Raw genomic sequence first — 25456 nt, 5'->3', positions numbered from 1 at the left:
AAATGAGCAACATCTTGGTTCCAGACCAACAAGATTGACGTTATGGAGTGGCCCAATCCCTGGGACCTTAATCCAATAGAAAACTTGTGGGGCGACATCAAAAATACTATTTCTCAGGCAAAATCAAGAAATGCAGAAGAATTGTGGAATGTAACAGGTGCCAGAAGTTGGTGGACTCCATACAACACAGATGTGCAGCGGATCTCAGAAACACTGATTATATAACTAAATATTAGTTCAGTCATTCAAAGGAAAGCTAAATCTTGAAACACTTTTCAGTTTATACAGTGAATGTGTGAGTTTGTAAAGCAGAATACGTACACTGCTATATTTTTTTGGAACAGCATAATATTTCCTTTACTTTCTGTAAAGGAATTAACAGATTTGATAAATGTTTAAGGTTTTGATTTAGAATAGAATATGGTGTTCCCAATGCACTTATGTGTGTATGTAAATAAAAGCTATTATAAGGATTTTGATCTTTATTCACTTTTTTAATCTCAACTGTTTATTGCCTGTAAGCACCTCATCACAATTGAAACTTGTGCAAGCAGCTGGGTATATAAAAGCCTCCGTTTAGTCAAAGTATATCCCTTATGGTCACAGACATGCAGACTAGTGATGTGCGGGTCAAGAAACCCTAGACTCACATCGGCTTTTCCCTCTATAGCGATGTGCGGGCCGACCTCGCATGTTTTCACGCACGATTTTTCAAATACCGGCTTCCGGGTTGAGTTCTTATAGACGCGCCCCTCTCCTTTTGTGACATCATTGGTGGGGCGGGTCTATAAAAAGAGACCCGGAAGTCGGTCAGGAAAAGCCCGACTCACACATCACTAACCTGCGCCGCAGACCAGATGAGGTCACAAAAGGGGCAGGGCAGGCACATCCCTTTAAAACCGGAAGCCGGCAGTATAAGGCCGCAACTCGCACAGACGTCAGCCCGAACCCACCCAACCTGCAGACATCACTAATGCAGACCCATGCAGTCTTCAATTCAATGAATGTTAAAACAACTCCAGAAAAAAAAAAAAACATGGACAATTTCTTTATTATGAGAAACATTAAAAAAAACAAACAGTACTACTAGAAATTCATGCGTCTTCCAGTAGATCCCAAGACACACATGGAGAACAGTCCATAGAAAAGATGGCAGGACCAAAGTGCTTTAAATAACAAGGGAGCTTATATGTGCAGCCAGATGTGGAGTCAAACTGAAGGGAACAAAAATCCAAGGAAAGAACAGTTCACAATAAGGCATTCAACCTAGAACAAGAGTGGATCTTCCCCCAGGAGGGTTTCTTCTGCTTGGGGCTTGTGCTGGCTGTGCGGGTTCTCCAGCTACTTCCGATTGTTCCTTTCCAGATTCAGTTTCTGTTTAGAGCAAAAATTAAAAATGGAGTGGGCCAAAGTAATTAGCAGCATATGCGTCCAGATATTTTGCTAAAAATATACTCCCAATATGCTTCAACCTTTGTATGTTGGAGAATTCTGGGAGATTTAGTTCAATATCTGGCGAATGGACAGCGCATGTAGATTTTAGAGATGCCTTGGCAAAGAGCATGTGGGAAGAGGGTATGGGAGAATGAATATTATGGAGGAAGATTATAGCTTGAGGGTAGTAGATATATAGGGAAAATATGCATTATTTGTACTCACCTAGCATTGCCGTTTCCTCCTGCAAAACAAAAAACTAATTGTTAAAAAAGTTACAGAAGGGATGGTAGTACAGGTATGGGACCTGTTATACAGTATATTCAGGACCTGGGGTTTTCTGGATAATGGATCTTTATACCTTAAGTCTACTAGAAAAGCATGTAAACATTAAACAAACCCAAAAGGTTGGTTTTGCTTCCAATAAGGATTCATTATAGCTTAAGTTTGGATCAAGTACAAGGTACGGTTTTATTTTACAGAGAAAAAGGAAATCATTTATGAAAATGTTTTAATGATTTGGATAAAATGGAGTCTACTGGAGATGGCACCTGGGCTTTCTGGACAACGGATCCGATACCTGTACTATCATATAATGCGATCATTTAGAACAAGCTACATACAAGTTTGCATTTTCATTTCCATAGATTTATGAAAAAAACATTGCCTTTATACCCATGTTTAATGCACAGGAAGCTTCTCATGGTTCTCTATTTCAATACTCTTGTATAATATATGTGTATATCTATCTCTCTCTCTATCTATCTATCCACACACAGCAAAGGAATGTTTTATTTTCAGTTTTTTAATTTGTCCAATTACTTTTGAGCCCCTGAAATGAAGTGATTATGTAAAAAAAACCAAAAAAAAAAAACCACCTTTAGACAATCTTTTTGTTCAACCCACTGAATTATTAAAGCTGAAAGTCTGCAGTATAACTGCTTTGTTCTATTTAATATTCATTGTGGTAATGTACAGAACCAAAATTACAAATAAGTTGTCTCGGTCCAAAGATTTATGGACCTAACTATATATAGTCACTTAAGCATATTTACAATACCTTTAGAGTTACAAAAAACTAAATATTTAATCTTGGAAATGTTTTCAGAGGCAATGTGTAATGTTACTTATCAAACAAAGCAGTTGTGGTTTGACCATTACAGGTGAGGCTGAACCTTACAGTAACCTGCAGAAGTGGAATTAAGTATGGTTGCTAGATTTCATGGTGCGATCTTCAGGGGCTGCTTAAAGCAAGATAGTCCAGCACATAAGCCTACAATGTACCTCCCAACAGGACTGAGGTAGTAGTAGTATGGAAACCAGTTATCCAGAAAGCTCTGAATTGCATAAAAGCATTCTCCCATACTCCATTTTATCCAAATAAAAAATGTTTAGAAATGATTCCCCTTTTCTCTGTAATAATAAAACAGTAGCTTGTACTTGATCCCAACTATATTATTAATCCTTATTAGTAGCAGAACCAGACTATTGGGTTTATTTAAAGGGATACAGACATGAGAACATGTTTTTTAAAAAATGCATCAGTTAAAAGTGTTGCTCTAGCAGACTTCTACACTGATCAGTTTCTCAAAAGAAGTCTCACATGGGGCTAGACATATTGTCAATTTCAAAGCTGCCCCCAGTCTTGTGACTTGTGCTCTGATAAACTTCAGTCGCTCTTTACTGCAAGCTGGAGTGATATCAGCCCTCTCCCAGCAGCAAACAGCAAAACAATGGGAAGGTAACCAGATAACCACTACCTAACACAAGATAGTTGCCTGGTAGATCTAAGAACAGCACTCATAGTAAAAATCCAGGTCTCATTGAGACTCCTTCAGTTACATTGAGTAAGAGAAACAACAGCCTGTCAGAAAGCAGTTCCACGATAAAGTGCTGGCTCTTTCTGAAAGCATGTGGCCAGACAAAATGACCTGAGATGGCTGCTGACACCAATATTAGAAGTAAAAAAACAAAAAAAAAAAAAAACACAGTAGCTGGTTCAGGAATGACATTTTATATTGTAGAGTGAATTATTTGCAGTGTAAACAGTGTAATTTAGAAATAAAAACTACACCATAAAAAATCATGACAGAATCCCTTTAAAGTGGACCTTTCATCGAGACAAAGAAATCTGTATAATAAAAGTCCTTTTCAAATTAAACTTGAAAACCAATTTCTATTTTTTATTAAAGCGTTCATAGTTGCTGTAAGCGCATTTAAAAATCTCAGCTGTCAATCAAATATTGTCTGACACTCCTCTATGCCCTGGGCATAGAGGCGGGGCAGACAATTACTTTCACTTTCCATTCAGCACTTCCTAGATGTCACTGCTCTCCCCACATTCCCCTGTTCTCTCCACCATTTAATTAATTGTGTAACAGGGCATGTGGATGGACATCAGGTCCCCCATTCTGGTGCACAAACAAGATTCTGAGATGATACAAGGCTTGCCTTAATAACAGTGTCCACAAAATGGCTGCTGCCTAATTGCTAAAATTAGGAAAGAATATTCAAATAATTTATACAGTGTAATTAAAGTTCATACAGTGTAATTAAAGTTCATTTTGCTTGACTAATGTGATAATAGGATTTTGAATTTTTCTTTTGGGCGACGGGTCCCCTTTAATGTTTACATGATTTCCTGGTAGACTTAAGGTATGAAGATACAAATTACAGAAAGATGAGTAATCTGGAAAGCCCCAAGTATTCTGGATAAAAGGTCCAATACCTCTACTACTAATGCTGTATTACAGTAGAAATAACAGGGCAGCATACACTACATACAACAGATACTAAAAGTTATCAATCAATCTTAATACAGCTACAGCAGTACTCTGCATCCAGCACCCTCCAAACCAAGATAAAACATGCCAAGATCAGTAGTTCAACACGTGGGGACCCATGGAAAAGAAACAGGGACTTGGAGCCAAGCCCAGTTTCTTCATTGCAGGCTGAAGGACAAGATTACAGTTATGCAATAAGAACAATGACGCTATTCCCATGAACTTTGGGCTATGAGTGTTCGCCAGCTCAGAAAATGTGAGCAATATCCGGATCACAGGCAGGGACACTCCCTTCAGGAACATCAGATGCAATTCCTCATTCCCATGGCATTCCGAGTAACAGCCGTGTGGAAAGCCAGATTAGAGACCCTCTGTACATCAGTTAACCATTTCTCTGCATGTAGGGACATTATGACATATGCTTACTGATAAATTGCGATCCATTTGTTAAAGCCACAGAAAAAAAAATAAATAAATAAAATATCCAGCTCCTATTTTCATGCTAAACTTTAAGAACCATTATAAAAGTTTGAAGGATAAGTAAACCCTTAAAATAAGTGAATATAAAATGTATGAGTGTACTAATCTAAGCACTTTTGCAATGTACATTCATAATATATTTTTCTTCAATTTCAAGATATTAAGGGATACATGTGTTAATATGAATGCATTTCACCTGCTGGTAAATTTCTGACCACCAAGTAGTCAAGGAAGTTGTCAGGAGAACGAAAGAGGCTGATCTGATGTTCTTCTGCTTAGGAAAAAAAATAGAAACCTTTCTAACATCTTTCCTAAGCAAAAGAACATCAGCGCAGTCTCTTTCACCTGACAACCTCCTTGACTACTTGGCGGTCAGAAACTGACCAGCAGGTGGAGCTGTTGGAAAAAAAATTAGTACATCTCCCTTAAAGGGATACTGTCATGGGAAGAAAAAATGTTTCAAAATGAATCAGTTAATAGTGCTGCTCCAGCAGAATTTTTTTGTATTCAATTTTGAAATCTGACATGGGGCTAGACATATTGTCAATTTCCCAGCTGCCCCAAATCATGTGACTTGTGCTCTGATAAACTTCAGTCACTCTTTACTGCAAGTTGGAGTGACATCACCCCCTCCCTTTTTTCCCCCAGCCAAACAAAAGAACAATGGGAAGGTAACCAGATAGCAGCTCCCTAACAAGATAACAGCTGCCTGGTAGATCTAAAAACAACACTCAATAGTAAAAACCCATGTCCCACTGAGACACATTCAGTTACATTGAGCAGGAAAAACAGCAGCCTGCCAGAAAGCATTTCTCTCCTAAAGTGCAGACACAAGTCACATGACCAGGGGCAGCTGGGAAATTGACAAAATGTCTAGCCCCATGTCAGATTTCAAAATTGAATATAAAAAATATCTTTGCTCTTTTGAGAAATGGATTTCAGTGCAGAATTATGCTGGAGTAGCACTATTAACCGATTCATTTTGGAAAAAAAATAAAAAAATTCCCATGACCGTATCCCTTCAATATCTTTGAATGAATGTAAATTTCAAAAGTGCTTAGACTATCACTGAAATCAATTTTACATTTACTAATTTTAAAGGTTCACTTATCCTTTAAAGGACACAGAATAGCTTCGTTTTGCCCTGTGCAACTTTTAAGAAAAGATAAAGAAACCCAGGCAATGAAATTGTATTGCAGTCACCCCAAGCACAGACAAACATGTGCCTGCATACCAACACTGAATTTGGGTTAACATGACATTTTTCATAAATGTCTAATGTCAAATTTCAGATCACAAAACGAAGGGTTTACATTTACGTGAAAACTAAAAAAAAAAAATGCTGGAAGTTTGGCTGAAGCCTCAGATTGTACAACTTTTATGGTAGGGTTTAGTGATATGCACCCGACCCTAACCCGCCCTGCTGCTGCCCGCGCTTCCGGGGTCCTTTTATAGACCCACGTCACGGATGACGGCACAAAAGGGGCGGGGCGAGCAGACGCGAGACTATAAAACCGGAAGCTGGCATTTGAACGTGGCGGGCGGGGAGAGCAGGAGAAGCGCTCAACCCACACCCGCGAGGAGTACCCGCGGGTATCGGGTCGGCCTGCACATCACTAGTAAGGTTGCACTCTACCATCTCCGTTGCAGCAGAAGCTTTCATAAACTAAACTATTATTCAATCATTCATTACAATGGTTGATGCACATTCCAAGGAGACTAAAAGCAGAGGATAGCTTTCACATACAGAAAAGCATTCCAATTATCTATGAAAACATTTTTTCCCCAAAGCAAAGTGTGCATTTACAGATTGGGAGAAAGCTGCCCAAGGGAAACAGTAAAATTTAACTCAATGTAAGTAATGATGCATAACTCACTGATTTTATTTTAATTAATTTCCCTTTGCAGCAATCCCTGTGTCCTTGTTCAAGCTGTTATAGGATTGGAATAACCAGTCCTCCTTGTTCATAGGTTGTGTGATGAGCTGGGGACAGGTTGAGAAACACTAGCTTACTGTATACACAAAACATTACTCTGGAAAATTGACTGTACAGATCAGAATGCAGCCTGCCATCATTACTACCACAAATCACAACCTCCTCCTGCATCTACTTATGGCAACAAACAATTCGATATCTTGCAGCTACTGCAATACAGAACTTCCGTTTGCTTTTCTCATCAGACAAATGACAGTAAAAGGATTAAAGTGGACCTGTCACCCAGACATAAAAATCTGTTTAACAAAAGTCCTTTTCAAATTAAACATGAAATCCAATTTCTATTTTTTATTAAAGCGTTCATAGCTGTTGTAAACTCATTTAAAAATCTCAGCTGTTGAAATATTGTCTACCCGTGGCATAAGAGGCGGGGCAGACAATTACTTTCACTTTCCATTCAGCACTTCCTAGATGTCACTGCTCTCCCCACATTCCCCCAGTTCTCTTAACCATTTAATTGTGTAGCCAGTACATGGGGATGGACATCAGGTCCCCCATTCTGGTGCACAAACAAGATTCTGAGATGATACAAGACTTGCCTTAATAACAGTGTCCTCAAAATGGCTCCTGCCTGCTTGCTGTAATTTTGAAATCCCAGACTGAAGGAAACAAGATTCAAATCATTTATATAGTATCATTAAAGTTTATTTTGCTTGACTAATGTGATAAAATAGGATTTTGACTAATTTTTTTGGGTGACGGGTCCCCTTTACAGCTGGCCACCAAAAGGGTAATTTCACTTAAACATCATCACTGTAGTCTCACATGTTACAAAACCTAAGGAAGCCAGCATGGAAAACTTCACTATTCCATGCGAAGATAAGAAATATTAAAAGAGCTTACCATGTTACCACTGGCATTGCTAAAGTCCTCTGATTGACATGTCCTCTGTGCTGCTGAATCCAAGTCATCACATGCATCAGAAGTACCTGTGGGGGGAATTAGAGAAACATCAATGCAGCCTTCTCATATTAAACACACTAAGGGGCAGATTAATGAAGGATTGAAGTGAAATTTTGAATTTTCTAATTTTTTTGGGGTCAAAACTCTTAAATTCGAATTATCCAAACTTGATTTGAGTTTTAATTCAAATTTCGAGATTTATCGTACTCTGGCCCTTTAAGAACTCGAATTAGACTATTCACCACCTTAAACCTGCTGAATTGCTGTATAGGTCAATAGGAGAGGTCCAGGAATCTATTTGGTGACGTTTGCAGCCTTACGGACATTCAAGTTTTTTTTTTTTAATTTGAATCGAATTCTGTTAAAGAGTTTGAGTCGATTAAATTTGTCTATTAATAAATTTCGATTGATTGAATTTCGAGTTGGGAGTTTTAAACTGAGAAGTAATGGTGTACAGTAATCTTTCAGGATATTTACTGCACTGCTGCCTGAAATAAGAGTCAGACTTTAGAGAGAGAAAACAAAATACCTTTAAATAGCAGCTATCAGCTTGTGTAAAAATTAGATGATTGAAAGGGGAACCAATTAGGTGGTTACATATATCTTATAATGAAGGTGGGAAATGCCCAGTTAGCCAGACAAAAGCAAGAGTTTCTCACCAGTCTCCTGTGCTTGTTTGGTGGATGCTGGTTCATTGTCTAAAACACCAAATATGTCAGAAGCCATCTTGTGCTTCCTTGTAGGCTGCTGTGCCTGAGCCTCGCCCACCCCAAAAGAGAAGCTTGAGCCACCACCTGGAGGCATCAGGACCCTGCAGAGAACAGGTGAAGAATCATAAGTCAAGATATACATTTCCTTGATGCCCATATATTCACGACAGGTCTAGCCCTAAATATGACAGTTGCTCCCCTCCTGCTGCAGGGATTATCCATACTTTGTGTTTTCCAGCCATACCTAATCTAAAAGCGGATATCAAACTGGGATTAAACACAACACACTATCCAAGTTAAAAGTCTACAATATGATTTGTATTACTCTTGCAGAACAATGCTGCTGCACAGCCCCCAGCTGAACTCATTTAAAGGACAGAAACACCAAAATGAAAGGTTTTTAAAGTAATTAAAAAAACATGTAGTGTTGCCCTGCACTAGTAAAACGTATCTGTTTGCTTCAGAAACACTACTATAGTTCATATAAACAAGCTGCTGTATAGCCATGGTGGAAATTGAAAAAAGGCTCTATGGCACAGGTTAAATAGTGATAACAGATAACACCATAATGTTCTACAGAGCTTATCTGCTATCTGCTTTGTAACCTGAGCCTTTTCGCCTTTGAATGGCTGCCCCATTGCTACACAGCAGCTTATTTATAAAAACAATAGTAGCGTTTCTGAAGCAAACAGCAGTTTTACCAGTGCAGGGCAACTCTGCATTATATTTTTATCAATTTCGTATTTTGATGTTACTGTTCCTTTAAAGGAATGACAATATAATGTATGGTTGCCCTGCATTGGTAAAACTGGCGTATTTGCTTCAGAAACTACTATAATTTATATAAACAAGCTGCTGTGTAGCCATGGGGCAGCCATTCAAGTACAGGCTACACAGTAGATAACAGATGTGAAGAATCCCATTGTATACTACAGAGCTTATCTGTTATCTGTCGTGTATCCTGCCCCTTTTCTCCTTTTTCAGCTTTATATGGCTGCCACTACAGCTTGTTTATATAAACTATAGAAGCGTTTCTGAAGCAAACACCAGTTTTACCAGTACAGCGCAACAATAAATGATATTTTAATTACTTTAAAAACACAATTTTTTTGGTATTACTGTTCCTTTAATCCCTAGCACAATTTTCATCCTTCCTGACTCAGGGTAACACTGCTTCCCTACATCCCAAGTACGCAAGGTGTATTGCTGCATGGTGGTCTGCTGGACAAACGACTAAAATAGAACACTAGTTATTACTAGGGTTGCCACCTGGCCAGTATTTTATCGGCCTGGCCGGTAAAAATGATGGTTGATCCCAATGTTATCAATAGAGGAAAAAGAAACATATAGGAAGGCCGGTATTTTTTTCCAGAAAAGGTGGCAACCCTAGTTATTACAGATTCTACAGAAATTATATCTATAATTATTGCTCTGCCAGGCAGCAAATTAGATAGTTGAAGCTCCTCTAAAGCAGAATGGCACTACTCAAACCATGTTTAAACATAAACCCAGACAACGGTTTCAGGACAAACTGCTTGTGGTTAAACCCGTCTTTTCAATCACTGTAGCCGTTTGCTGGTAGGCTAAAACTGGCCATAGACGCAAAGATCTGATTATTTGTACGATTTTCGGACACATTTTTCGTCCCACGGAGATCAGTCGATCGGACATGTTAAAAGATTTCTGTCGGCTGCCGATAATATCTCTGCATGTATTGCCGATCGTATGATTTTCAGAGGGCGACTGTCACTAGCTTTTGTCAGACATAACTTTCGTACAATTGCCGTCAGGGGCAGAACATCGGCTGATCTGTTCTTTAACTACATTATGTGATCGGAATGGTTAGTGGCAGGTTGAGAGATGGGGAATCCTCGAACGATCGGATCTTTGCATCTATGGCCAGCTTAAGCCTCCCATGTTGAAATCATTAATAAAATGCAGAGATCCTTGCTAAAAAGCAACCAAGAGGCGGGGCCAGATCTGTGCCATGGACGGCAGATGCCTGCAGAGGTTTTACCCAGCACATGTGACCCATGTAATGCACATGAACCCAGGCAGAGCATTTCCTTTGTTCCGCTCATACGCAGATACAAACAGAGGAAGCAGCAGCTGATGAGCCTCGCCCCGCATCCTGGGAAGCACAAAGCAGGGAGGTCTGTTGCCCAATAATAGTGAAGCTTTGTGGGGATAGCCCACACCCCTCTAAAAACAGAAACCCCACCCAATATGGAATTCCCATAAGCAGCATGGGGTATTTAAACCAGAGCGTAGAAGATCCCCACTTCTTCATGGGGGAAACAAGGAGAGGTTAATAGTATTTAGTAAAAATGAATGGTGCAGACTGCAAGCTCTGCTGACTCTGCTCAGTCAGTGACAATGGCAGCTTATTGAATGGGTGTGGCTTGGAAAGCTGCAGTCAGACACCAGGGCCTGACATCTACACACTGCATGTTCACCCCTTCCAGTCTGCACTGAATGGGAAGAAGTCCAGCTGCCTGCACCATATAACAACAAGCCTGCGCACAGTTATATTCTGCACTGCTGGTTCTGCCTCCTGAAACTGCACAATAAATGGCAGTTGGTTAACAGGTTTAGAGAATCAACTTATGCTACACTGATTTAAGAATCAGAACAAATAAAATAACCACACACATCACTAAGCAGCCTTATCGCATCAGACAAGCAATATATGACGTCACATGACTCAGGCATTTCCTAGATGACGTCACACCCCCAATATACAGATCTGGGACAAAACCAGCGCAATATTCTTTGACAGCAAACCCGATCTGCCCTAAAGTAAATGGAATCTGGATAATCGCATATGAACCACTCAAGGCGACACCCATATATACAAATATATCCCCGTTATTATTTAAATATACCCCCGTTATTATATAATTCCCATGAAGATATCCCCTGACAAATATAATACTGTTCCAGTGAGACCACCAATAATAAAGTACCTGGAGCTGCTTCGAGTATTAGGCTCCAACCCGCTGAACATGGATGTTGTTGTCATGACTTCAACTCACTGCGACTGTCTCCTCCTCAAGGAGCTCCTGAGCTTATATAGCTGCGTCCACGCCCCTGTCCTTCCCTTATTGGGTTGATCGAAACGCTACGCGCAGCCTGAATGGATGTTTACGAAAGGCAGCAGCGCGTATTGGTTTCTGTCGCTGTCAATCATTATTCGCCGGGGCGCCATTGCATGAGGTGGCTAAAAAAATTGTATCTGTAGCTACCGCTGGACGACCAATGAGAACGGCGATACATAAGCGTGCCGGTGGTTTTGTCCAGCCCTGATTGGATGGGATGAATGTCGATTCTTTTTGTGAGGGCTTGGTCATTTGATTCATCAAATGAGCAATGGGGGCGCAGTGTGGCGTACAGTGGGGTGTAAGGAAATAAATGAGACAGTGATGGAACAACTGCGTTTTCCCCTTATTTTTATGTGGGGTCAGTGAGGAAATAGGCTCCATAATTGAAGTCAACCTTCAACCCCCAGTGTCCAGACATAATGTCAATTATTTGTGTGGAAAATATATTCCATCATATAGTCCAGTAAAGAAATCTGGGAAAAAAAGGACTGGTGACATTAGCTGTACAGAAAGTGTCAAAAATAAATGTGATTTCTCTAAAAAATTTCATATAAAAATGAATGGACAGTGTCTTGTGAAGTCAGGGAATGGCTGATTTCTTCCAACATGTCAAATAAAATCATAATACAGGATTTTCACTGTAAAATTTCACTCAAAGTAAAGCTCTAAAAACACTGCCTCCAAAACAAACAGAAACGGGCAGGGGCAAGGAAAGCAGCAGCATAAGTGGTCAGGGCATGGCCACCCAGGATAGAAGCAGCCTTGTCATTCACAATGATTTCACATGAGATCAGAAGCTGCCAGTGTTCCTTATTATTGGGAATATCAAAATTTGGATTTGGCCAAAGTGACGTGCTAAGTAATATCAAAGATATAGGATATGTATTATCTATGGTCGAAGGAATCTAAACATGGATGTAACTAGGAGATCACAGGCCCTGGTGCAAAAAATGGACCAGGCCCCTCATCTGCCGCACCACCAGAAGATGTGCCGCTGGCTTGTGCTTACCTTTGGTGTGAGTGAACAGTGCCTCCAACAAGCCTGGGTTGTTGCTGTCGGTTACTGTATATGGTACACAAGGCCATTTTTACGTATACAACTCCTATAAGGGTTTCTCTCAACAGAGGTGCATTCTAATACACTGCAACACTGCAAAAAATGCCTCTAGTAAGTGCTATACTTTACCGATTGGCAAGGAAACTTGTTTATGTCCAGGTGTTGTTTTTTTTCGCCAAGCCAGTGTAAACGTGTTACAAAACCGACATCCGTTGCTAATCAACTCTATGCATGTAGTGACAAATGATTTAACATAAGGGCTCTTACACACGGGCGTTCTGACCTGCGCTCCCCTGCGTTCCGTTTTTTGGCGTTCAGCCGCAGGGGAGCGCAGGAATAGACGCAAGTCATTATTTGAAATGGGGCTGTACTCACTCAGGCGCGTGTAGGCGCCGAACGCAGGAAAAATGCAGCATGTTGCGTCTGAACCTGCGTTCGGCGCCTACACGCGCCTGAGTGAGTACAGCCCCATTTCAAATAATGACTTGCGTCTATTCCTGCGCTCCCCTGCGGCTGAACGCCAAAAAACGGAACGCAGGGGAGCGCAGGTCAGAACGCTCATGTATAAGAGCCCTAATACATGTTCAAGGGCTAGTTTATATTAAAGGGGTTGCTCACCTTTGAGATAAGAGTATGGAGTATGATGTAGAGAGTAATATTCTGAGACAATTTGCAATTTGTTTTCATTGTTTATTATTTAAGGTTTTTGAGTTATTTAGCTTTTTATTCAGCAGCTCTTTAATGTGCATATATTAAAACCGTTCTGGTGATTAGGGTCCAAATAACCCTAACTATAAAAAATAAATAATGAAAACCAATTAAAAAGTTACCTTAAAGGTGAACCACCCCTGCGATACGTCACACACAAATCTGTGGAGCTCTTGAACATACTGGAGCCCACAAAAAGCTCTTGTAAGACCACATCCAGCCTGTGGACCTTCAGTGTGACAGTCTTTATTTAAATAATCAAAACATGTCCTTTTTGAGGATGAGTGAATCAGGGACAGTTTTTGATCTAATCATTATTCCATATGGCACCACATGCCAGGCAACAAGTGTAGACTGTATCCAGCCAACAGCTGCCCTTCTAATATTCCAGTTATATGGGTGTGAGCAAACTGTCTTTTATATTGTGCCATAGCGGCACCTGCCTGTAACAGCTGCTGGGCACCCCTGCAAGTAGCGTCTACAATGGGTGTTACAATAAAATCCACATCAGAATGAAAGTATTGCTCCAGCCCAGCCTTTTAAATTATAGAGGCTGTGTGACAAATAATATCTCAACAGATTGGATGCTCCGTGGGTTGCAAATTGGTGAATCACTTGGATTGTATGACTGCAAACAGTACTTGGTTTGTCGTTGAGGTTTGGTTAAAATGCATCTAAATTCCATGGATGAGATCAGATTCCATGACTGGCTAGATTTTGAGCTAAACCTATTTATTTATAGCAAAACTAATCCATAGTGTCCTTTTGAGCACATGGCTGGTACAGCAGGATCTGTATGAGGATTTCTTCACCCCAAAAGGTTACCGTACATGTCACACTTATGCTTTTTTAGGAGGAGAAATGTGCTTTCCATAATAATGCGTTGTGACTTAAATCCCAAGAGGAGAAAAAGAAACTAAACACAGCTTTATTTTAAACAAGATTTATTTAAACAACGAGATGTCAGACTTTAACGGGAAAAACTACCTAAAATGTGTATTTTTTTCATTTTTTCTTTTTAAAGCTTTCCTATTAATTCACCCAGCTACATGTAACAGCTACATACAAAAAGTTATAAAATCGTTTTCATTTGAATTTAAAAAAAAAAAAACAAAAACAAAAAAAAAAATGGAGTAGAAAATAAATTTCCCAATTGAGAAGTGGGGTTAACTCCCTTTAGTTAATATTAACCAATTAACAGCCAGCTGCTGATAATCAATGACTATTGCCACGTGAATCTACAATAGATACATTACTGGCAGTTAAATGGTGTGTGGAGAAAAAAAAAAAAATGAGAAAACAAAAATAATTTACTGGAATAAAAGTCAAGAAAGCATATCAAAACTGCAGGGAGGTGGGGAAACTGTGCCACCCACCATCTCAATGTTGCCTTGGTCCAAAAAGTACTATCACTGGTAAATGAAACGGTTGGAAGAGAGAACAAGAGTAACCCCTAGAATGACAAACACACATCCACCCAATATATATGTACAGTAAAGGAGGAAGAGGGATGGAGGTGAATGCTGTCAGGATGTGTGACCCAGGAGGCAGCGGGTGAGAGGCTGGGAAACAGCAGAAATCAAGGTCTTAGTAGGATCCACCAGTCTGCTGCTGAAAAACGTCAATTGTATCTTCATCCTCCATCTCCAACTATGGAAAAAAAGGAGCATCCGGTTAAAGTAACAACTCGTGTTGCAGAATAAGTAAATGGCATACAGAGAGTTATATTAAATGTAACGTATGACTAAGAAGCAATGAGAAAAAGTTTATTATGAGTTCACTGGTGCATGTAGAATTGTTGCATAAGCTTGTTGTTCCACAGAAACAGGCAAATATAGAGCTACAGAGGAGTGTTAACAACAAAGTAAATCCCAGGAGTAACCAAAAAAAAACTGTAGAGAAAGGAAATTAAAGTCATGTAGTCATCGAAATAAAGAGCTCGCTTATACCAACTAGGAAATATTTATTATTTTTCTGAAAGTTTATGTCATTATGGTTTTTGCGGGGGTGGGGGGTGTCATGTTAAGGTGTCTCACATGACACCTTAACATGTAAGAATGTTTATATGTACTACATGGCTGCCTGGTAAGGCTGGTGATTAATTCTGGCATGTGTAGAAAACGTAAGGAAAAAAGCAAAGGTAAAGACTGAACATTTAAAGGAGAACTAAAGCTGAACGAAAGAAGTAGGGAGAAATGTTGTACTTTATGTTTTGAGCTTCTGTACCAGCCCAAGGCAACCACAGTCCTTTAGCAGTAAAGATCTATGTCTCCAAAGATGCCCCAGTAGCTCCCCATCTTCTTTTCTGCTGAATCACTGCACATGCTCTGTGCTACTGTCACTTACTGATCTTAGGGACCCACTCACAATATATAATACAATGTCACAATATAAGGCTGTTAGTAATTAATACAGATTATTACTACATGGCAGCACAGAAACCAGTAACTAGCATCAGAATTTAATAATCAGCTCTGTAGCATCAGCTTATATTACAGACAAACCTCATTTTCTGCATGATAATTTGCATGACCCCTAAGCTTAGCTTTTCAACAGCTGCTCAGAGCCCACTGAGCATGTCAGACAGACACTTTCCAAGACAAGTTTGAAGTCCTGGATCATTGCTGCTATTGAGTTCAGTATAAAAAATGGCATTTTTAGTCATTCATTTTTAGGAGTTAGTTCTCCTTTAAAAAAAACATATTTACTTTGAGCCTACAGGAAAGTGGCTCCCAAAGTATTAAAACATTATCCCCGACTCACTGGAGTGGCAAATTGAGGCTCAGGGAGAATGTCTGTTTGCTCACCTACATATACGAGAACCTAGCTTTGACTGTCATCTAGGGTAAAGCTATAGCTAAATGACAAAGATTTGAGTGTTTTTCTAGATCTAGATTTATCTGCTGGTAGACCAGACTCTGTACTTTATGCATTCTTTGGAAAGGTGGAGCACTTTTATTAAGCTGCCACAGGCCAAGTTAACTCTATATTGTGTTTTTTCTGAGGAGCACAAAGTGTGATTGCCCCTAATCCTTCCTCCTAACAAAAAACAAAATGAACCACATGCTTCCTGTCCTGTCTATGGGAGAAAAAATCCTGGATTTACCACACTGACCTGTGTGGTAAGTGGAATTCTCTGTGACAAGTCTGAATGATTCTTGTTCCAATGGCTCAGAAAATGGTTCTGGAATTCTCTCATGTGGAATCTGCCAAAAGGTAGTGCCTCTAGCGCTGCTACCATAAACCCCAATAGTTGTAGACATTGTTCCGCTGAAATTGTGGTCTGAACACAGGTCGACTGAGCTGTGTGTACGATTGTATGAATTTTCTCTGAGGGTAGAGAGATTATCTGAAGAGATAAGTCGAAAAACATTCCCGGGAATTGAATATGCTGTGTGGGTATGAGATGACTTTTTATGATTCACGATCCACCCAAACTTTTTGAGTGTTGTGACACAAATCTGGGTGTCCCTGTGACTTTGGTCGTACGAAGGAGATCTGATGAGTAGGTCGTCTAGGTACGGTGTGATCAAGATTCCTAGATGCCTGAGGTGTGCAATCAGGGGGCTGAGTATCTTTGTGAACACTCTGGGCGCTGTGGAAAGGCCGAATGGAAGCGCCCTGAATTGGTAATGTTCCTCCAGAACCGTGAATCTGAAATATTGCTGGGATTCTTTCCTGATGGGAACATGTTCTTTTGGACTAAAAAAAGATTTGAGTAAAAACCTTTGTAGCGTTCTTTGTGCGGTACTGGTACAATGACATTGTTGTTCTGGAGATCGTTGACGATGGTAACTAGAGCTCGTCTTTTGGACATGTTTTTGGGTGTAGTTGATCATTTGTAAGTGTGAGGGGGTAAGCTGTCGAACGGAATTCGGTAACCCTCTGATATGAATGAGAGTATGTGGTCTTGCCATACTGGAAAAAACTGCTGAAGATGACCACCTACCCTCTGTTCGCTTAGCCTGAAGTCAGGCTGAGTTGGGTTTTGGTGAACCTGGCTTCCTGGTCTGTCTTTGTTGATTGGACCAGGTTGGTCTACCCTTTTTGTCACCACTTGATTGTGAGGGACGGAATGAGGTATTACGAAAGGAGTGAAAAGAGGAGCATCCTTGGGAGCTCCAAGGCCTATTGTAAGATCTATTGGGCTGTTCTGATCTGCGCTTTTTGCCTGAAGGTAAAAAGGTGCTTTTGCCCCCTGTAACTTCGGTAATGATTTGTTTCAAATCAGGCCCAAAAAGTGTGTCTCCCGTAAATTTGAGATTCATCAACTTGGACTTGGAGGCTGTATCTCCCGAACAATGACGTAGCCAGAGTGCTCATCCTGCTACTACCGTGTCAATACTGGTTCTGGCTGCTAGCCTTACTGTGTCCATGGCTGCGTCTGACAAAAAGGCTAATGCTGAGCTAAGGCGTTGTAACTCCTCTAGTGAAGTGGGGGTTTTTTTGCAACTCCTGACACCAGAATCTGGCGGTACGTGCTAGACCCGCCGATGCAACTACTGGTTTGAGAATTGATGTGGCAGGAGTGTATCCCCTTCTTGAGCTACTTCCATTTTTTTTTCCATCGGCTCCTTGAAAGCCGCCTCCTCTGTAGGTAGTGTTGTGTTTTTGGATAGACGAGCTACCGCTGAGTCTACTTTAGGTGCCTTGTCCCACATTTTACATTGTTCTTCTGGAACTGGGTAAGTGTTAAGAAAACGTTGAGTCTGGGCAAGTCGGTGCTTTGGACCATTCGTTTTCTATAATCTGCAAAACTAATTTAAATATAGGGAAGGCTCTCTACTTCCTCGGTTGTACCCCTAAGACCATGCCCGCCATTGATTTGGCTGTTTAGTCTTTTATTTCTAGTGTAGCTAGCATTTCACATAGTAATTGTTCGGCTGTTTCAGCCCCGCAACTGAGCGGTACTGCCATTCAGTGTCTGAGTAATCAGAGGAACTCTCACTGGCAGAGATTTCTCCTGGCTATATATCACTATCATGATCACTTTCTTCCCTAGAGCTAGAAGAGTCCGTATCCAATATTGCGTGACCCTTCCGCTTCTTGGTATGAATGGGGGGTTTAATGGACGACTGAATGGTCGATTGATCCAATCAAAGAATTCCTCTAACTGGGGAGGCTTTGATGTAGAAGGCTCTTGATTATCTACTCGTGAGGGGCTGCCCTCTGCCTGTTGTACTGGGATGGCTTGTGGTGATAATGATGGTGCCGACTGCTGGTTCTGCGCAGTCTTGGCAAACTCCTTGTTCCCCTTTACGCTGTGTATGTTTACAAAACTTGTATTTCTTTAATTGGTTTTGGGATCTTGTATCTCCCTTCCTTGTCTTGGGTGTGGCTGTCTTAAGTCATATCCTTCCTAAGCTCCTCAAGGCCCAATTCTGTATCCATAGTGAGAATTATCTGTAAGTAGAATTATTAACCTTAATGACTAATGTGTTCCAGTTCCACTTATACAGATGAAAAAAATGCTAATGTGGTTTATATATCTGCCTTCCTGTGCCTTGAAAGGCATTTGTGTGGCAGTTATACCCCTTATCTGCCCTGTGGGCCTTTATATTGGGGAAATAAGTTATGAGCAAAATAATTAGGTTTATTTATATTGCAGGTAGCGCTTATAGTGTCCGCTTGGGTTAAAACCCTTGTGCTGCTGATTTGACACGTTACCTCAAGTGTCCTCACCGTGCAGTGATTGCTTCTGCCGCTCTGTGTATGAATGCGATGTGCACTAAGCGAAAACAAAATGGCGGCCGCACAAACGTCACCTGTGGGACGCGCCCGCGTATACGTCACGTTTTGGCGAATTATCCTCCGAAACCCGGAAGTGCGTTCTGGACTAAGCGCTGGAATTTGCGCTCCGTGATAGAATTGCGATCAGCAATGCCTGCCAACCATAAGATACGGTGCAACAGCATACCAGGCTCTGAGAGCGGTTAGCTGTGCTGGTAGATGGCGATCCCCCTAAGTAGCCTGCCAGTCCTGAAGGTTGGTATAAGGCTAGGGATTGTATGCCATAAAGTGTATCCTGAGCTAGGATGCCTCCTGCTCATCAGATGGGGGTCTTCCTTAGTAAAACAAATAACCTGTAAGGAAGAAAAAAAAAAAAAAAAAATATATATATATATATAAAGGGTCGCTCAGTGGTGCTTGCTGGAAAAATCCCGGTTTCAGGTAAGTAAATACAAATACAAACATTTGGCACCCCACCCCCTTTAATAGCCATCTTTTTTTTTCCAGGACTGCACTCTTCGGGGGTTTAAAAAAAAAAAAACAGCCCACGGATCTTTAGATCGAAACACCATGATACCCAACTGTATTTTCCAGGGACCCCTTGCAACTACCTTGATTTGAAAATGCACAGTATAGTAATCACTGGGGGCCTACCATATCCCCAGTCTTTCAAGCAGTCATTTTGTGCCACTCCACTCACCCTGCAATATATTGTGATTTTGGTCACCCCCGCATGCACACAAAAATAAGGCTTACCGTGATGCTACATTTCTAATGGTTTTGTGTATTGCCTATCCTTTATTTTGCAACTAAAATAAATGTTTGGTTGTTAACATGCCAATATTGAATGCTTAAATGGAAAACAAATTCTTGCCAGAATATGAAAAAAACTTGAACAGTGATTTTACTTGTTACAAAGGACTGTATGTAATGCGGTCTGAAACCTTGTTCATGTTTAGGCTCTACTGCCCAATCCTTGTCTGGCTAGATCCCTTTACCAAAATCAAGAATAAAGCTGGCCACAGACGCAAAGATCCGATCGTACGAATCAACGTACGATCGGACTTTCCCATCCCCCGATCTACCATTAAGATCAAAGTCTTAACATTCAGATTAAATAAAGTAGTTAAAGAACAGATCAGCAATGTTCTGCCCCTGACAGCAATCGTACGATAGTTATGTCTGACAAAGCTAGTGACAGTCTCCCGCTGAAAATCGTAGAGATATTATCGGCAGCCGACAGAAATTTTCCAACCTGTCCTATCGACCAAACTACCGATCTCCGCTGGACGAAAAATTATCGGGACTCTCCATACACGGTCCGAAAATCGTACGAATCCTCGATTCGTACGATTGGATCTTTGCGTCTATGGCCAGCTTTAGGCACAGGATCACTTCTGGTCTAAACAGGGTAAGCACCTACTGCATGAGAGGGAGTATACCCGAGAATTCATCCAGAAGCACTATGCAATATGCAGAGGTGTTTGGGGTTTTACTTTTTATAAGCAGAAAACAACGAACCAGGCCTACACTGATTGAGCAATGAACATGGATTTGAGATTAGAAATTATTTACTCCAAAAAAAAAAAATGTATATGTATAAAACTTTATATCATAAAACAGTTTTACTGTAGTAGAGGGTGCAGTATAATGTACTTGTCAAATCTTTTACTGACGTATATATATTCCAATGTCCACAGGCCAGACAACTAATGTAAGATTATGATTATATTGCTTTACATCTGCAGGAGCAAACTTTTGAATATGTATTTGTGATATAATAGCTTTAGCTGCCACATTGAGGCGGTGGTACCAATCTCACCTGTGCTGGCGTGTCTGTTTCATTGATTGGCTGCCCATCAAACCGGAATCTGATCTGCCTCATTGACAAACCCTGGAAGGGAAAACATACAATAAACAGATCAGCCTACTCTGGGCCAAAAAGGAAACATTTCTTTTGAACGCAGGTAAGCCGTTTACCCCTATACATGGGCACTGTCAGTAAATACAATCTTTGCAGTTTTAACCTTTCTATGACAATACCCTGACTTTCTATAAAGAAGACTGAAGACAAGATTTGGTTACCTGACGCTCACAATATGCCTTCATCAGTTTGTTAAGTGGCGTGTGTCGTTTGATCTTGAATTGCACCACTGAGCCGTCCTGGCCAGCCACTTTTAGGTTGATGTGGTCGTTGTTCTCGGTCTTAACACCTTCCTAAAAGAAGTAAAAGGGGAATGAGGTCTATGAAACGGCATCATGGTGCAGAAACACTGCAAAAATAGGTCTATCCAGATGCAATACATAAGCTGCTTTACACCCAAATGCATGGTATATTTTGCCACCAGACTAAAGAACTACTCTAGACTTATACAACATCTGGCCTGAGAACATATTATGAATGATAATGTGCCCACTAGAAAGGTTGCATGCCATCTTTCATATCAGCCTGTAATACTAGCCAGGAGGGTTCTCTTCTACTATAGTTGCTGCTGGGAGTTGCAGTTCTGGAATGTGGAATAATTGTAGAAATATTTAACATACTGCTATTTTGCTGAATTACAAAAAACAATGTTCAACTTAAATGTGTTCCATCACTAAACCTCTTCATAGATTAACCATACATGTGCCCTGAACTGAAATCACTACTTTTAACAAAAGTCTCAGGCTCACATATCCAAATTAAAAGGTTCCAGTAGATTAAAAGTAACCTTGTAGTTCCATGACCTGTATAAAAGCACTCTGCCTTCGGCCTTGTGCTTTTATATGGTCATGAAACTCCTCGGTCACTTACAATATCCTTATATTTTACAATAAGGGGTACTTTATTCACTATATCCCTTCACAATGTTACAGACCCTGCATGCAAAGGCTTTATACTTTTAAATTGAAAAGTTCTCAGAACCCAGTAAATCCCCTTGTTCCACCAGCGCCGCATATACCTACATTATCTCCTTCATACATCTGTGTCCCTCCATTCTATAAACAACTTCCTCACTCCTAAAATTCATCCCATACTTGGACTTCCCGCTCTGTGATAACTCTATTGTTCAAGTGCATTTTGACCCATATATATATATATATGTATATGTATAACTCTATAGGCTCTTATCCCAGTAGCTAGCTAACCATCACTTCTCCCAATATGAAGCATGAACCTTATTTCTGTTCATTAGTTTCAGTTTCATGAGTTTACTTTACATTGGTGGATCCCTGTTCCCCACATTCCCTGCAGTCACTGCGAGTAACATATGTGGCCTCAGAAGCTCTTTAACTTCCCAAATAACCACCTCTACCCACAAACATATTTGAAGTTCTTCTTTCCCATTAACTCTTGTGTATTCATAGCCGCCAGTATGTCCCAGCTCAGTGTCTCCTCTTCCTCCCCCCACACATACAGAGGCCCAATACAGCGCTGTCTCTCAATGCTTCCCCGCGGGCCCCCCTCCCGCACACCCTATAGGCCGCTGCCCCCTCCCATCAGCGCCTAGGCCTCTCCCTCCTTCCCCGCCGCACACTCTGTCCCTTACACACCCGAACCCTCCCTCTCTCTCCCCCACCCCGGAGCAAGACCTTGGGCTTATCGTCCGCCATTGTCAGTTCGCGCCCGGTGTCCGGTACTCTTGCTGCCTCCTCCTCACAAAGAGCCTGAACTGGCGCGGGACGTGTGACGAGAGCGCGCACGCAGAAAAAAAAGCTTTGACGCACTCTACGTGCGCGAGTACGCGGACTTTCCACTGTTTATAAAAGCCCGCGATGGGGGAGCACGTGGCGACGGGGACGCGCATGGGGGAGGGGTTTAAGGATAAGGTTGGGCTGCATTGTACCCAGGGTTGCCTGAATCCATTCATATTAGTTAATTAGCCTAGTCTAAAATAGAACAGAGAAGCCATGATAGCAGAGAGATAGAACAGAGAAGCCATGATACAAGATTCTGGAATTAGAATTACTACTACGCCCCTCGGAGCGTTGCCACCTTTTCTGGAAAAAAATACCGGCCTTCTTATATATTTATCTTTTTTCCCTATTCAGGGCCAGATTTACATAGCTGGAGCCCCTAGGCCCATTGCCGTTCGTCGCCCCTGTCACCTCCCCTTTTTCATGCAAATTTTCATCATTGGGACCGGAGCAATGGGTATTGGCGCACAGGAAATTAAAACAATTATTGTATATCCTGCGTATCCCCAGAGTTTTTTAACCAATGTGGGTGTGGTTGGGCAGAATGCCGCCCCTAAAATCCTGCCATCCTAGGCCCGGGCCTAGGTGGCCTTTCCACAAATCCAGGCCTGTCCCTATTAATAACATTGGGATCAACCATCATCTTTACTGGCCGGTAAATTAGTGGCAGGTGGCAACCCTAGCCCATCCCCATAATTAAGCCATACCAGTTACCAATAAAATAGAGAAGCCAGCCATATCCAAATTCACTAGGAAAGAAAGAAGTCATAGCCAGGACTGCTAATATAATAATATGGCAGCCATGGAGAGTAGCCACCAGTTCTAGAAAACAATATGTAAGCCTTCCCAGAGTGGCACTGGGCCATAAGGACACCAGGAGAAAACCCAGTGGGCCTCTGCCTTCATGGTGGGCTCTTGGGGTGATGGGTCCCAGACACCCCAGTCTTATACAGGGCCTTTCTATCATCTTTCTCCCCAATTTCCACACAAATGTTTTCATAATCACCCTATTATAGTCTTCCCTCACCCCTTCGCAGCCCATTCTTCTGCTTCTCATTTTTAATCCCCATGGTTGAAAAGACCTATCCAGACGATATTACTGTGGATACTGTAACATGGACAAATCACTTTGAAAACAAAAGAGCCCTGAGGTTTGACTTACAGTGGAAAAACATAAAACCCAGGAAGGAAAGAACCTGCACCAAACAATGTCATATCTGTGAAACCCTCTATTCTGGGTAAGTAAAAGTGGGTTCATCTGGTTTGCTAGTGCTGATAATAGAACATGAAAGCCTTTTAGGAGGTCGCCATTTCTGGAAAATAAAAGATTATCCTTCCAGGCTTCCTATCGTCTCTCTTACTTACGTTTCTAGAGTTATTTAACTTTTCATTCACCAACTCTACACTTTGCATTTCAACTGTCTGTTTGCTAGGGTCCAAATTATCCTAGCAACCATGTATTGATTTGACTAAGAGACTGGACTATGAATAGGAGAGGGCCGGAATCGAAAGATAAATAATAAAGCAATAACACAAAATGTGTAGCCTTACAGTACATTTGCTCTTTGGATGGGGTCAATGACCCCCATTTGAAAGCTGGAAAGAGCAAAGGCAAATAATTCAAAAACTGTAAAAAAGAAAAAATTATGTCCAATTGAAAAGTTGCTTAGAATTAGCCATTATAGAATATACTTAAAGTTAACTTACAGTTGAACCAACCCTGTAAATTAAACAACGTTCCTGCACTGACTAGTCAGACACGGAATTCATTATTGTGCCAATTCGGTCCTCATCTGACAGTATTTTCAGACATGCCCAATAGATTTCTGGAAAATATCTCTACCTGATATAGGTTGGGGAGGGCCCCATACATAGGCTGGTAAACTGCCTAATTCATCTGAACAGGCTGACAGTGACATAACAATAAAGGGGGAAGGGAGTCAAACCACTAACCATCTTTATTTAATGCATATTAGAGACTTGCTTATAATAACATCTTCTTTCATTATGAAAAACACTGCTACAGTGAAGAGGGATTAGCCATAGCAAACATTACGAATAATGGGGAGAGACATAAATGAGTCATATTCATTATATGATTGTCAACATATTTATAACCTTAAAACTGCCAGTAACATAAACATTAGAGGGTGAGGGAGTCTGCACTCAGCCAATTAGCACTAAATAGGTGATTTGGCCATCGAACAATCAAAGTAAAATCGAACTATTAAATTCTTCGTATCGAACTATTTTATCGTACAATCGAACGATTTTTAGTTCGACTTCAAAAACTTAGAAAAATGCTGTAGAAGGTCCCCATAGGCTAAGATAGCACTTCGGCAGGTTTAATTTGGCGAAGTATTGAAGTCAAAGTTTTTTTTAAAGAGACAGTACTTCGATTATCGAATGGTCGAATATTCAAACTATTTTAACTTTGAATCAAATTTGAAGTAAATTCGAAGTCGTAGTATCCTATTCGATGGTCGAAGTATCCAAAAATTACTTAGAATTTCACTTCAACTCTTGATAAATCTGACCCTAAGTATCATGTAAATAGTGATATTCTGAGACAATTGGCAATTGTGTTTCATCATTTAGTATTTGTGGGTTTTAAGTTATTTAGCTTTTTATTCAGCAGCTCTCCAGTTTGCAATTTCAGCAATCTGGTTGCTAGGGTTCAAATTCCCCTAGCAACCATGCATTGATTTGAATAAGAGACAGGAATATGAATAGGAGAGGCCTGAATAGAAAGATGATTAATAAAAAGTAGCAATAAATATTTGTAGCCTTACAGAGCATTTGTTTTTTATATGGGGGTCAGTGTCTCCCATTTGAAAGCTGGAAAGTGTTACAAGAAGAAGGCAAATAATGCAAA

At 40.7% G+C, this 25456-nt stretch overlaps 2 protein-coding genes across 6 annotated transcripts; both read right to left on the bottom strand.

Moving 5' to 3' along the window:
* Positions 1 to 1035: 1035 nt before the first annotated feature.
* Positions 1036 to 11388, bottom strand: jpt1.S (Jupiter microtubule associated homolog 1 S homeolog). 4 transcript variants are annotated; one of them, XM_018238518.2, is made up of 6 exons: positions 11274 to 11388; positions 8257 to 8408; positions 7538 to 7623; positions 7234 to 7293; positions 1660 to 1678; positions 1036 to 1374 (listed from the first exon to the last, which is right to left on the bottom strand). In XM_018238518.2, the coding sequence occupies exons 1-6, from the start codon at positions 11327 to 11329 to the stop codon at positions 1262 to 1264; spliced, it is 486 nt and encodes a 161-aa protein (XP_018094007.1). In that variant the 5' UTR covers positions 11330 to 11388; the 3' UTR covers positions 1036 to 1261. The 4 variants fall into 4 exon arrangements, with proteins under 4 accessions (XP_018094007.1, XP_018094009.1, XP_041434348.1 ...); XM_041578414.1 differs by lacking the exon at positions 1036 to 1374 and adding an exon at positions 6575 to 6681 and having other exon boundaries at positions 1659 to 1678; XM_018238520.2 differs by lacking the exon at positions 7234 to 7293 and having other exon boundaries at positions 11274 to 11387.
* Positions 11389 to 14100: 2712 nt separating this feature from the next.
* Positions 14101 to 22534, bottom strand: sumo2.S (small ubiquitin-like modifier 2 S homeolog). 2 transcript variants are annotated; one of them, NM_001092126.1, is given in 4 exon segments: positions 14101 to 14823; positions 20726 to 20797; positions 20989 to 21120; positions 22477 to 22534. In NM_001092126.1, coding segments are annotated over 4 exon segments (288 nt in total). In that variant the 5' UTR covers positions 22498 to 22534; the 3' UTR covers positions 14101 to 14760.
* Positions 22535 to 25456: the final 2922 nt, after the last annotated feature.

The sequence above is a fragment of the Xenopus laevis genome, chromosome 9_10S, assembly GCF_017654675.1.
Source record: "Xenopus laevis strain J_2021 chromosome 9_10S, Xenopus_laevis_v10.1, whole genome shotgun sequence".
Lineage (NCBI taxonomy): Eukaryota > Metazoa > Chordata > Amphibia > Anura > Pipidae > Xenopus > Xenopus laevis.
This window is presented reverse-complemented; position numbering and strand designations above follow the sequence as displayed.